The 15,024-nt window shown below is 34.7% G+C and overlaps 1 protein-coding gene and 1 pseudogene across 2 annotated transcripts in view; one reads left to right on the forward strand and one right to left on the reverse strand.

The window, feature by feature from the left end:
- Positions 1-15,024, reverse strand: part of RANBP9 (RAN binding protein 9) — a 110,312-nt gene that overhangs the window by 16,626 nt on the left and 78,662 nt on the right. The window contains exons 6-10 of the mRNA XM_017521570.2: positions 8,858-9,042; positions 6,834-6,946; positions 5,554-5,662; positions 3,373-3,563; positions 1,937-2,084 (exon numbers count right to left, since the gene is read on the reverse strand). Of these exons, the coding sequence (XP_017377059.1) occupies positions 1,937-2,084; positions 3,373-3,563; positions 5,554-5,662; positions 6,834-6,946; positions 8,858-9,042 (746 nt within the window). The remainder of the gene's footprint in view (positions 1-1,936; positions 2,085-3,372; positions 3,564-5,553; positions 5,663-6,833; positions 6,947-8,857; positions 9,043-15,024) is intronic.
- Positions 4,541-4,945, forward strand: LOC108299330 (annotated as a pseudogene). The gene has a single exon (XR_001822906.2). The product of XR_001822906.2 is annotated as a 60S ribosomal protein L37a-like (transcript).

Genomic DNA, 15,024 nt, shown 5'->3' on the forward strand with positions numbered 1-15,024 from the left:
ACATTAAAGAGCGTCTGAGGTATTATCCCTGTTAGGTGCGAAAGAAATTATGAAACAGCCTCTGCCTCCCTGTAGCAAACAACCTACAAAAAGCTAATGAAATTATTATATTACAGAGTAATTATGACCAGTACTAAGAGGAAAGTTAATCACAAAACATGACACATTTGATGCGAATGTAAATCAAGGAAAACATCCTGGAAGAACTGACATCTGAACTTGAATTTTCTCAGCCTGGACAGAAGTTATACTGGAGGCAAGGGAGGGCAGGAAGATAAGCATTTCAGATAGTGGGTGGTATTAGGGAAAAAGCACAAGTTTGCAAGTCAAATCCTGAAAATCAGCCTCAGCTCTGCAACTTACTAGCTACTATTAATTGACCTTAAGGAAAAAACGTCATTTACTTTTCTGACATCTGGCTCTACATCTGCAAAATGGTTGAAATAGTTAATACCATCTTTGCCTACTTCACAGTACTGTTGTAAAGAATGCCATTACCAACTACAAAATGACATAGTTTAAAGCAGTTCAAAAGTTTACTTTCTTTCCATTTTATACGCCAGACAAAGGGGGATACTGTGTCATCAAACCCTTCAGTTAAGCTTGCTTCCCTCCACTCAGGTCATAATAGAGTTGTTTAGCAACTTCCTGCTGCGGGAACAGTATTTAAGAGAAAAACTCACAAACTGCCTGCAATCTCACCCTCAAACAATAGCAGAACCCTCGATCAATGATAAAGTACCAATGTACATTATTACAAAGCATGATGAAGTACTTTTTAAATTTCCATATATTTTTAAACTATAATATTTTGATTTTATATTTTCCAATATATTCCTCTCTGCTGTGAAAGATTATTTGTCTGCCGTTCTCATACACTTTTGTGGTTCTCCATTATAAGTTGTATCAATCACACACACCATTACTTCAGTAAATTTTTGTCATGTGTGACAGATAACCCAGAAATTTTAATCTCCAAATTTTTAAATACAGATTTTTTTAACATAGACTCCTTTCTCCATAATCATATTTCCATTAAGATTCCATGCTAAAATTTAGGCTCTCTCTCCTTTAAGAAGAAAATGTTGCAATGATGGCCATTTCCTGAAAATGCGGTGTAACCAACTGGTTTGTTAGAGCCAAAACCAATATTAAATTAATTCAGTTCCAGATGATTTGGGCAGGGTGAATTCACAGGAATTTGCTTCTGCACAGTAGTATTCAATTCAAATAATTTCACTTCATAAAATTTTAGGTTTCATAAATATTAAACGTGAGTATGTCAAGGGTCATAGTACACTGACTGAGATACATCTTCTTGCAAAGCTCTCTGAAATCAGATACACTACCTAGGCATAGTGTTTGGTCCCCAACAAATCCTCAAAACTATCCTCACATTGTTTACTAAATGACTTAAACATCTGCTATATGCTAGCTACTTAAAGACATGCTTTCAAAAATGATTCTTTGTAAAGTTAGTTATTCTGAACTTAAAAAACACTCTACACATTTACACCAAAAAAACACACAGAAAAAAATTAGTTGTAAATTTATCTTATGTTACCATTCAAGGTTAAATATACTACTGTGTCTTAAGTACTGTGAAAACCTAACAAATGGCATTTATGTGATCATCTGTATAGCTCTGTGGCTGGCAGGAAGACAATGCATGGAGTCCTGAATTTGTCCTTAAAACATTACTAGAGGGAAAAGGGTAGTAGAGAAGAGGAAGAAACTAAGGAAAGAGCTCATTCGCAGAGCAGGAGACTAAAAACCTTTGAGGAACTGACTCCCTACCCTTTTATTTTCTGAGGGCTTAGGAACTCCCAGAGCCCCTTTGTGGGTCATGTAATTCAAGTTCTTTCAACATTATTACAATGATTACACTTATAACTAGGTTGCTTATATTAATGCAAAAATTAGTGAAATTACTTACCTGGTGAAGTTATTAACTTGCTGTGATCTTGACATATTTATACTGTTAAGTTCTGGTACATTCAAATTGGATGACTGGTGTTTATTACTATGGCAATATGATTGATGTGCTTTATTCGATATTACACCATTACTACAACTTTCAAAACCTGAGAAAAAGATACCACACAGAAACAGAAACAAACACTAATTTATTAATGAGGTTGTAAATAAGTCTCCATGTTGACTTTGTATTTAAGACTTCTAGAACGTAGGAAAGTCAATGGATGATGTAAAGAGTAAACAGGTAATTTCTTTGAAAGGATACTAAGAATACTTAATTGTGAGATCTTAATTATTACTTCATCTAGCATTTATTGAAGGCTTAATTACAGATTTCATTTAATCCTCACAATCCCCCTAAAATGGCAATATGATCATTACCCCAGCTTTATATATGAATACACTGAGGCTCAGAATTTGTCCAAGCCTGAAGTGACTGTATGATATTCAAGAGCAGTGGCTAAGAACAGACATGAGAATCATACTTGTGGTACAAAATAGTGATGTGAATAAACTGAGAGGAAGTAATGCAGAAAAGAGGATAAACTGAAGTGAGAAAAAGCAATGGTGTTACTTCACAAAAGGAAAGGAAACACTATCTGACTAGTGTTAAGAATGTTAAATGTACAAAGATAACATCTTGGGAAATGCAGAATTAAAGAGCTGGGTAAACAGAAGACTGAGAAGCATCAGAAATAAATATGTTGCTGGGCATGGTGGCTCACGCCTGTAAGCTCAGCAATCTGGTAGGCTGAGGTAGGAGGAGCACTTGAGGCCAGGAGTTTGAGACCAGTCTTAGAAACATTGCCAGACTCGACCTCTTTAAAGAAAAAACAAAAACAAAACCACAAAACCTGTCACAAAAGTCAAGAAAGGGGAAGAGTTTTAATTAAGGGAACACCCAAAGTCACAGAGAGTAACACTGGTGAGCCAAAAATTGGATGGGAGAAAATGAACTGGGCAGAGCTGACTTTTGCGAGAGGCTTGGTTGGGAAAGGCTGAAGGTAGGGGGAAGGGAGGGAGGCAGGGACAGCCCAGCTAGGTGTAGTAATCAGATATCACAGCCGGATTGCCTTTAAATTTATATTTTATTAAAACACACAATTACCTTTTCACTATTAAATATCAATAATATAATTTCAATGACTACTCATTTTGAATGCTGGCTTTCATTTATGAAGGTCTGCTAATAACTTACTCTCAGAAACAACTGTTCTTCAAGTTACTTCCTGATACTGAGAACATGTGAATCTGAACCTACAATTTTTCACTTGGAAAATCTTAAGTATACACATTTGAAACAGCTACAAAAGAAACGCAGATTTTAAAAAGGAAAAGGGTTCAAGATTATAAAGAGGAAAAATCTAAAAATAATGTCATAAGATTCAATCTCACCAGAAAAATGTGCAGTGCTTCCTTTGCCTGATGCTAAATTGTGGATATTCATTCCATGGCTGGGGCTCATACTTGGACTACTAAAAGGTCGAGGACTAACAGGATAACTGTCTTGAGACTTTGGACTTCGGCCTCCCAAACATCGTACTTCACTATCTGTACCATTCACCATTTCTATAAACTGACGTACTCTAAAGGAGAAAAGAAAAACTTAACTTAGACATCATCTTCAAATGGCCTTTCGTTTACTTAATAGCAACAGATTTCTAAAAATATTTTTTAAGCTTTTATTTATCAGTCCGATTGGTCTTTAGATAGTAAGCTAAAAACATTAAATACAGTGTCCTATACTTTATTGGTTAGGATTTTAGAATTTCCAGAAAAACAAGAGTATAATGCAACAGATATGACAATAATATTACCCCTTTTAATCAAGATTTACTAAATGGAAGTTTACCTATAAGAAGACGTGAACCCCATTTTGTTTAGCTACAAGTAATTTAATCAAAATAACACTTGCACTTGGTAGTAAATCAAATTGTGCCTATGATCTTATGTATATATGATACATGTAAAGTATAGCCTTTCTCCCTACCCGTCCCATTTCCAACGTTTTAACCAAAATGGGCCTTATTTAAACCTCTACTTACTCTAAAGCAAAGAAATTCTGTCATTTGACTTACAAAGGATACCTGTTGCTTCAAGAGTTGAAATCTGAAGCTCAATAACATCTAATTTTTTAAATAACAGATTCATAAAACCAATTAAAACGATCAAATCAGAATGGCTATTTTTTAAAAAGCAGTAAAACACAGAATTACCTTATGATCCAGAAAATTCACTTCTAGGTATGTAACCAAAAAAATCAAATGCAGGGACTTAGATATTTGTACACCTACACCATAGCAGAATTATTCATAATAGCCAAGAGGCAGAAGCAAACCAAGTGTCCATCAGTGGGTGAATGGATAAGTAAAATGCAGTATTATCCAAACAACGGAGTACAATTCAGCCTTCAATAGGAAGAAAATTGGCTAGGTGCAGTGGCTTATGCCTGTAATCTCAGCACTTTGGGAGGCCGAGGTGGGCGGATCACCTGAGGTCAGGAGTTTGAGACCAGCCTGGCCAACATGGCAAAACCCCATCTCTATATTAAAAAAAAAAAAAAGGCTTCTCTTCCTCTCTGGGCTCGGACCGGCAACATGGCCAAACGTACCAAGAAGGTTGGGATCGTCGGTAAATACGGGACCCGCTATGGGGCCTCCCTCCGGAAAATGGTGAAGAAAATTGAAATCAGCCAGCATGCCAAGTACACTTGCTCTTTCTGTGGCAAAACCAAGATGAAGAGACGAGCTGTGGGCATCTGGCACTGTGGTTCCTGCATGAAGACAGTGGCTGGCGGTGCCTGGACGATACCACTTCCGCTGTCACAGTAAAGTCCGCCATCAGAAGACTGAAGGAATTGAAAGACCAGTAGACGCTCCTCTACTCTTTGAGACATCACTGGCCTATAATAAATGAGTTAATTTATGTAATAAAAAAAAAAAAAAAAAAAAAAAAAAAAAAAAAAAAAGGCGGGGGGGGAGAAAATTCTAATACACGCTACAATAAAGATGAACCTTAAGGCTGTTACACTAAAATAAGCCAGTGACAAAGAACAAATACTCTGACTCTACTCATAAGAGTAGTCATATTCATAGAGGTAAAATGTAGAATGATGGTTTCCAGGGGCTAGTGGGGAGGAATGGATGGTTAGTGTTTAATAGAGAGTTTCAGTTTGGAAAGATGGAGACGTTCTGGAGCACAATGTTGTGAATGTAAAAAATGGTTACATTTTATGTATATTTTACTACGATTTTTTAAATGCCACAGAGATTAAATGTAAGTTACTTTTCAGCAGGAAAAATAAGACACCCATCTTCTAAAGATTTTCACATTTTTAAACATAAAAATAGAATTGTAAGAGCAAATACACAGCAAAGGACACCTTTTGCTTATGGTGCTTAACACAAAAGTATTTTTCATAACCTGTTACTTAAATGTACTACATTACAAAATTATATATATTTGAAAAGGGGGAAAATTAAAATTACAAAAGCATGAAATATATCTTTTATTATATAAAATACGACAAATATTTATAATATATAACAAACACAGTATTTTATTACGCAAACTCACTTTAATGTGAAAAGGAGATTAGGATTTCTTTCAAGTAAACTTGGGTATAACTGTTGTGTTGTTTCAATGGCTTCTCCCATTCTTCCTGCTAATACCAATTTCTGAATTCCTATTCAGTAAAAGAAAGCAAACAATTAACTTTTACAAAAGTAGGTAAAACATAAACTTAGTGGATCCTCAGAAAAGGGAGTTAGTAAAAATCTTCAAATAAATTATGATTAATTTCTATTTCTTTTTCTAGCATCATAGTTTCCATTAGGCAATCCAGGAAACATTTCAGATATACTAAAAAATTAGAAAAACACATACTGTCACAAATTTAAAAAAAATCACAAACACACAAGTAATATAATTAAAACACCTATTATGCAATACTGAAGTTTCAAACACTGAGATTAAAAAGACTATGTTTTAAAGAGATAATAAAATGCCTTATCAAATATGACTTTCTGAACAAAAAAACAAAAAATGCTAGCTTTTGAATAAGATTCCAATTTAACAGAGATTCATTGAGCATTCACTTGATCTGACCTTTGTTAAATTAGATGATGAGGATACAAAATGAGTAAGTGATCTCTGTTCAACAGAGCTTATTAAAATAGTAGGAAAGGATAGCACACAATTAACTACAACACAGTGTAATCAGTGCTATTACAGTGATTTGATCTATGAAACAGTTGTTTTCATCCACTGATTTCACCCATCTGTTTTCATCCCTATACTCCTGTCAAGTCATACCAACCCTGATGAAATACAGCACCAATTTTAGGATGGCTAACTATGGACCAGTTATGCTAACCTGCCATTGTTAATAGGGCCTGTTTTATCTTTGGCCACACAGGCCAGCACTAGGATCTAAATAATAAATACTTATGATCAATACTATCTTATCTTAGATAGCAACTTAAATTCAAAGATATTTACCTTTCTTTCACATATTATCTCCTCCAACTAATCAGAACTACTTATTTAAAAAAAAAAAACTTTTATTAATTTTTTTTTCCTGGGAGCTTAAGAAAACATTCTTTTAAGAAAAAAATGGTAAAGACATTCCTTACAAAAATTTCTGCAAAATCTCTCTAGAATTAGAATTCTGACACAGACCTATGTGAATTTCTAACGCTGATCTTCAAAAATGTCAGTGAAAATAAAATTCAGCGGCATCCATTTTAAATATACTTGAAATTATTTAAATTAAAAAAATAAAATTTCTAAAAAATTAAAGCAACCCAATTTATAATCTGAAAACAAATGTTAGCCATGCACCACAGTGTCCTTACTTTGTCTATTCTTAATGGAAGCTAATTCTTCTAGAACGGTCTGGTCTGTAGATCTGGCAAAGGCCTCCGCTGTGGCACAGTACCCATGGTGGACTAAATAAGATGAAACCATTCTTAAAATAAAAAAGAAGAAACATACATCTTTTAGTGAAGAGAATACATGCTTCATACTACAATTTACATAAACAAGGTCTACCCTGGTGTTATAAAAACGAACCTATTTTCTTGAAACAAGGTGTTGTTAAGAACCTCACCTTTAAAGTAAGCTTTTGAAAAACATCATTTTGTTCTATTCACGTAGTATTTTCAAAAAGATAACAACTGGAAATGCTATACTGGGAGCACTCTCCTAAAATAAATATTACTTAAGAATCAAGGACATTAAGTGAACTTTTCTTTGATTCTCAGATTCTCATTACCCCCAGGTCCCTTCCTATCCTATGATTCAGCCCTACTAACCGTAATTTCCATTTTGCTTTTATCATATGACTTATTCCAGTAATTGCTGGCATTCTGTAAAATAATCAACTTTAAAATAAAAGATTAAATGTTAATGTTCCAGAGTTCAATAATTTTCTTTACACACCAGTTAAATGAGATGAGATCACAAAGTAAGTACAGAATACTAAGGTGAATCCAGAGAGGCAAACTTCCAGAACAATGTCTATAAGCCTAGTTAAAGGAAGAACCAGGGTTCTAGTCTAAATCAATTACTATGGTTTGCCCAAGAGATTTATCAAATATGATTTACCTGTAAGTGACACATTTCCAAGACAATAATCTTTTAAAAAGGTACCAGGTAGTCAAAACATGTATCTAGTCACAAAATGTAGTTAGAAAAACTGGTGATCCAACAATTTTAACCCAAGTATCTGTTATCTCCAAACATTCAACTCTTAAACCTGCCTCCATCTGACACTACTACGGGCTAGTTAGAAAATGGTGGGAAGCAGTGTTTCACCGGGAGGAGACTGAGTAGTGGAGAGGAAGCAAGGAAAAATGTCTAAGAAACAAATCTGCATCTTATTTTATCCAATTGTTCAAGTTAATTTAAGAGGGAGGGGATCTTTCAGAATGGACTTCTCAAGAGTTCATAGTAAGTATCAATTCATTGAAGAAGTGGGTGGGAGGATCCTGGCTATAAGATTAAAATCAATGTTTTCTACTACCTTGCCATGACGCTCAGTGAGAGCATTAAAACAATGTGCCCCAGAGCAACCCAACCTAGCTTCAGCTCATGGTGACCATGGGATTCTGCATCAGGGTTGTCTATTCTCAATTGAGCTGGACACACAAAAAAATGGTGTCCAAGCTCTGTAATACAAATGATAGTAGTTCTAGGAAAGAAGTGTGCTTTCACAGTCATCATCATGTCTCTTAATCACTACCTTTTCTAACAAAATACCCCCAAAATTTTATGATAATTTTAAAGTTAAGAATATTCAAAGCAATTATAAGGACATTTAAGACGACATGTGTTAGACCAATTGCATCTGAAAATCTGCTATTTTCTTGGCCTGGATTATAATAGTGAAAAGGACTTTTTAAATTTAATAATATTTATTAAAATTTTAAGTCTATACTTATACTGCTGATAGTTCAAATATTAAGAGCTTCGGCATGGCCAAGTTCATGTCCAAAAACCACAGATTCTAATTATAAAATCTAGATTATCTCTCAACTTTATCTTTTGCCTTAGCATTATTAAAAATTAAATTGTGTAACCTACAGAAATCCTATTACTAAGAATAGCAAATGAATTAACCTAGCCTAGGTGGCCTATCATTTTATTTCTTCCATCAAATTAATTCAGACAGAAATACAATTCTATATGTGTGTCATCAATTGTTTTTAAATTTGTTTAGTGAAGTAAATTACTTTTTGTTGAGATTAAAATCAGTAATATTATAGAGACATTAGTATATAAATTAGTTGATTAAAAAGCTTCCATGAATACCAAAAGAATAAATGTCTTATAAAAAATATATTCTGAATAATGTCAATTCAAATTTCTTCACTCTTACTTTTGTATCATGGTCTGCCATTCTCCTTCTCGTTCTCCAATAGGAAATCGGTCTATCTGTGCCTGGATTTTGGTTCTCCACTCTCGCATATAGTCTTCTATATCAAACACGAAAGGATGTTGACCAAAATTGGCATCAACCACTTCTCCTGGTGTCTGAAGCCCCACGGTAGGATACAAATTTGGCTGTAAGATAACATATTTCATTAAACAGCTATCCATTTTATGTTAGATTTAACATTATTTTAATGTTATCTTTAAAAGAGCAGAACTATAAATTTACTTTATATTTTAAAATCCCAATCAAAATATTAGTAGAAGGCTAAAACAAATGATCTATTTTAAAATACATTGTATGTTAGATGAAAAAATATCGCTTCCTGCAATTTAATCACCAAGAAAAAACACAGCAACCCAAGATCTCTATTTTACTTATTCAGGGACAACGTTGTATTATACCATGTAGCACTATGCTACTAATATATAGAGATGTAATTCTTGTTCTAAAGATTATGTCATATAGTAGTTATAGAAATTCAAATATAAACATATAACTCAGGTTTATCCCAGATTTTATATATGATACATTTCTATAAACTGCATGTCAAAGCTAGTTACCATAAAAGGACAATCTCAACTAGTCTGGCATGTAATAGCTTAAATTTACTATTTTCATTCTGTACATTTGGGATGCCTAACTTTACAAAGCGAAGGGGATAAGACCTTAACTACAAGCAAAACACAGTGCCATGAAGAGTGGGGATTCTCTATATTAAATTTAAAAAAATTTAAAAACTCAAGTATACATATTTCAAGGGAGGAAAAGGATGAATTTAAATACTCAAACTCAGAAATGCATTCAGGTACACTCCAGGATTTCAAGGTTACTCAAGATGAAAAGGTGGTAACCTCAAGTATACAAAAAAAATAGGAGTCATTCTTTTGGCTGTGTCACTAATTGGTTGTTAAATCTAAAGAGAGAATGAGTTTCCAAGTGTCTACTAAATGCCAGGGTTTAATCATCATAATTCTATGAGGTCACTCATTACTTCCACTACAAAGATAGAAAAAATGAGGATTCAAGGTTAAATAACTTGCTTATGGTCATTCTGCTAACAAGTGGCAGAAATGGAATGAGGCACAAGTTTGTCTATACCACATCCATGACTGATTTTTTCCTCTTGTAACTCCAAATCCTACCATATTTTCGTTTTCTGTATTTATGCTTTATATCTTTAATAGTTATAACAAGTATTTTCAGTACAAAACAAGGTAAAGATCAAGAGTGGATAATTTCTGTGTGAATATAAGATGTTAAATAGATTTTACAGTAAAATGCTAAAGAGGATGTGTTTTAAAACTATTCGATCAAGTAGTACAAATAAGAAACAAAACCAATATTGCGTCAAAATATCAACAAAGTACTACTGAATTATGGAAATAAATGGCTAAAGCAAAGTATGCAAATGTACTGATTCTTAATAATCAACAGAGCTAAAGGTTTACAGACTTACAAACCTAACAGGTTTATAGACTTTTAAGCTAAAAACAGGTGAGACAGTACAGCGTTTCCATTTCGCCAATGAGAAAACGGAGACCTAAAGACTTTATAGAAACAGGCCAGGTGTGGTGGTTCATGCCTATAATCCCAGCACCATGGGAGGCTGAGGTGGGTGGATCACCTGAGGTTAGGAGTATCAGACCAGCCTGAACAAGATGGGGAAAACTTGTCTGTACTAAAAATACAAAAATTAGTGAGGTGTGGTGGCATGCACCTATAATCCCAGCTACTTGGGAGGCTGAGGCAGAAGAATCACTTGAATTCGGGAGGCAGAGGTTGCAGTAAGCCAAGATCACACTACTGTACTCCAGCCTGGGCAACAACAGCGAGACTTCAACTCAAAAAGAGAAAAAAATACGTCGGGCGCAGTGGCTCACACCTGTAATCCCAGCACTTTGGGAGGCTGAGGCGGGCGGATCACAAGGTCAAGTGATTGAGACCATCCTGGTCAACATGGTGAAACCACCCCCATCTCTACTAAAAATACAAAAATTAGTTGGCTGTGGTGTCGGGTGCCTGTAATCCCAGCTACTTGCGACGCTAATGCAGGAGAATCGCTTGAACCCAGAAGGCGGAGGTTGCAGTGGGCTGAGATCATGCCATTGCACTCCAGCCTGGGTGACAGAGCGAGACTCCGTCTCAGAAAAAAAAAGAAAACAAGAAAAGGAGTTTACAGAAACAATCTAAAACCACACAGCTTGCTAATAGCAGCACTTGAAAGAAAAAAACCTCACCTCTCTCTACTTCTAGCATAGTATTCTTTGCCTTAAAACCCACTAGATTATGAGATACTTTAAAACAAAAGCATATAAGCCAAAAACAATAAAGAAATCAATAGAGTGAAAGGTAATTCTGTTCATTAAGCAAAGTTTACAATTATGATATTCTGTATTGTTTAAATAAAGACATTTTTAAAATGATTTGCTCATCTAAATTGTCTTACAAATTTAGAAAAATAATTCTATCAACACTATCAAAGACAATCAACATTCATGAATTATCTGATAAAACTTTCATAAAAATTTAAAATTCCCTATGACAAAACATGCCACAAATGGCAAAGACAAATGACTTTCTAGAAAAAAAAAAAAAATGTACCATGCATATGGCAAAATGTGTATTCCAAATATAGAAAACATTCTCACACTTCAGGAGGACAAAGACTACCAGTTCAAATTCTTAAAAATGGCAATGAATATGTAAGCAAGTTGTAGAAGAAATGAAAATGACAACATATAGAGACGCTTAATTGCACTCAAGTTTTTAGATGCAGATTTTTAATGTGCATTTAAAAATAAAATCAATTAAATTAAAAATGCAAGATTAAAAACTTTTTTGAACATCAGATTAAGACTTGAAAGGTTGAGAATAACCAATGTTGATATGGGTTGGGAAAATAACCTTTTCATCTACTGCACACAGAAATGTAAACTGACATAATCTTTTAATAAAGAAATGTGGAAAAATCTATTAAAGTCGACAGAGTAATTTCACTTGAAAGAGTTTATTCGTACAGAAAAGTAAGTATGTGCAAAGACATATCCTGTAGCATTATTTGTAATGCAAACAAAATGTTAAAATATCCACAGATAGGTGATATTATACCACATTCATCAAATCTCAGATTCTAATAACAACAAATATCAATATTTTATGTCTAGGAAAACACAATGCAAATTAAACTCTGACCAGTTACTGATTCTAAAGTGTATTCTCTTTTTCTTCTTTTTTTTTGAGATGGAGTCTTCCTCTGTTGCCCAGGCTGGAGTGCAATAGCCAGATCTCTGCTCATCACAACCTATACCTCTTGGGTTCAAGCAATTCCCCTGCCTCAGCCTTCAGAGTAGCTGGGATTATAGGCACATGCCACCACACCCAGCTAATTTTTTGTATTTTTAGTAGAAACAGGGTTTCACCATGTTGGGCAGGTTGGTCTTGAACTCCTAACCTCGTGATCTGCCTGCCTCAGCCTCCCAAAGTGCTAGGATTACAGGCATGAGCCACCACACCTGGCCCTAAAGTGCATTCTTATTTCAGAAATATTAAAATATGAAAAAATGTACATTTTATAATTGATCAATTGTGGTAGTATGTTAATATAATAAGAGAACATAAAGCAGGAAGAACAGAATGAAAAATGTATATATGGACACAGAAAGATGTCCTATTCACATTACTAAATAAAGAGAGCAAGGTATAACATAATGTATACAGTATGACCCTATCTTTCATATAAACATTTAAAAATGAACATACTGGCTTGTATGTATTTAGAAAGATATATATTCAAGTTAAACATTATAGCCAAAGAGACTGGGATTGTGAAGAACTTCTCTTTTGTACATTTCTGTATATATAAACATTTCTCATTTAAATATTTAATGCTGTACTTCTGTACTCTGAGATAGATTTAAAAAAAAAAAAAACTTTTAGTAATATTAAGTCAGTTTTGGCTCACTGAAAAGTACTATAATTTTTATACCATTTATTCAACTGGAGAATTTGGGGGAAGAGGATTAAGGACTAGTCCTTATCTTGCTATATTACAAATTTTAAAAAGCAACAGCCTTCAATATTTTTTAGTTATGTTGACAGAACTGTGCAACTATCATAATTTAACTGTATAACAATCCCATCACCTCAAAAAGAAACCCAGTACCCATCAGCAGCCAATTCCCATTTTCCCATCCCCCCAATCCCCTAATCTCTGGCAACCACTAATCTACTTTCTGACTCTTATGAATTTGCCCATTCTAGACATTTTGCATAAATGGAACTACAAAATATGTGATCTTTTATGACTGGCTTCTTTTCTTTTGAATTGGAGTTTTGTTCATTACCCAAACTGGAGTGCAATGGCGCAATGTCGGCTCACTGCAACCTCTGCCTCCTGGATTCAAGTGATTGTCCTGTCTCAGCCTCTCGAGTAGCTGGGATTACAGGCATGCGCCATCACACCCGGCTAATTTTGTATTTTTAGTAGAGACAGGGCTCCATGTTGTTGAGGCTGGTCTTGAACTCCTGACCTCAGGTAATCTGCCCACCTCGGCCTCCCAAATTGCTAAGATTACAGGCATGAGCCGCTGCACCGGGCCTATGACAGATTTATTCAGCATGCTTTCAAGGTTAATCCATTTGGCAGATGCATCTTCACTGCAGATTTATATGTAATAATGTTTTCCAGAAAAATGTTTCTAAATCTGAAAAAATTACTCCAGCTTATGTAGAATAGTACAGACAGAATAGGTCCTTTATGAAAAGAATAGGAAAACATTTCTATTAACTTGCAAAAGATATTTTCAATCTAGAAACTGTTTAAAAGCTAAATGTACACTCTATAAATTCATATTCTCAATAGCACAGCTTTGGTCTGTATTAGATTTCTTCTAATAAAAATGATTATACAGCTATTTCTCTCTCTCTGGCCCCCTAACCCCCTGCGTGCATGCGTGTGTGTGTGTGTGTGTGTGTGTGTGTGTGTGTGTCTCTCTCTCTCTCTCTCTCTCTGTCTCTCTCACTCACTCATTCTCTCTCTTCCCCCCTCCTTCCTCCTCGGCCTCATTTAAAAATAAATTTAAAAAAAATTTTTAAAATGCTATACAAATAATGTATCCATAAAAAGGAGACTTCAAGTCAGTGATCAGAATTGGAAAATTGCATCACACTTAAAATGAGAACAGCTACTATAACTAAAGGAATATATACCCAATCCAAAACTGAATTAGTTATAGTTAACGTCATTTCTCAAACTGGTGAGGTAAGCTGAGGGGAAAAAAAAGACTATTTTGAAAAAAATCTAAGGTTTTCAAAGCTGTATAAACACTTATGTTCCATAACAGGTGCAGAACAATCTAGGTAAACTAGTTTTTCCGCAAACATACTTTCTCTTAAGGAGTCAATGGTACAGGTAGCTAGTGAGAAATCACAGGTACAGAAAACATGATATAAACATTTCCTTGATGCTTCCTTTAAGAGAAAGATTAACTTTTTCCTCTCTCTTTAAGTAGAAAAGTGATATGAAGCCTGTGGAAGTCGAGAAGATTTACAGTATTAAAAATGAAAAACACTATACTAAAAGGAAACCTAAAACCACCACCCTGACCACTGTTACAACGAAGTTCCACATCATTGGTTAACCGAGGGAGAAAACAACTGGTGATTCAAAGTGGGAGAGAAAATAACACATCTACAACCAACCAAGCTTTTCCCAAATGATCACCACTCTATCTATGAAAAAGAAAATGAAAGCTAACAACAAAAGCTCACGTTGACAAGTTGGTTTTACATGCTTAGTGCCACAACACAGGAAAAAAACAAAAAGAAAAACCAGCCACTAAACCCTTTAACCAACTCCAAATGAAACTTACAGCATTCTCACCAGAGTCTCTTAACAATTAAAGACCAAATCAACCCACCAACCAGAATCTGCACCTACACTCTGCCTACAATGCTCTTCTCAAAAGTCCATCCCCTCATTTATCTCACACACCTGTCTACCTCTTTCTATGCTATACCAACTTTTTTGCATGCTAGTAATTTTCATCAGCATGCTCAATCTCCTTTTTTGTCTACTGCCCCAACTTCCACCACTGGCTACTATTCCGTTT

The sequence above is a fragment of the Cebus imitator genome, unplaced genomic scaffold (genome assembly GCF_001604975.1).
Source record: "Cebus imitator isolate Cc_AM_T3 unplaced genomic scaffold, Cebus_imitator-1.0 Scaffold21, whole genome shotgun sequence".
NCBI classification, from domain to species: Eukaryota; Metazoa; Chordata; class Mammalia; order Primates; family Cebidae; genus Cebus; species Cebus imitator.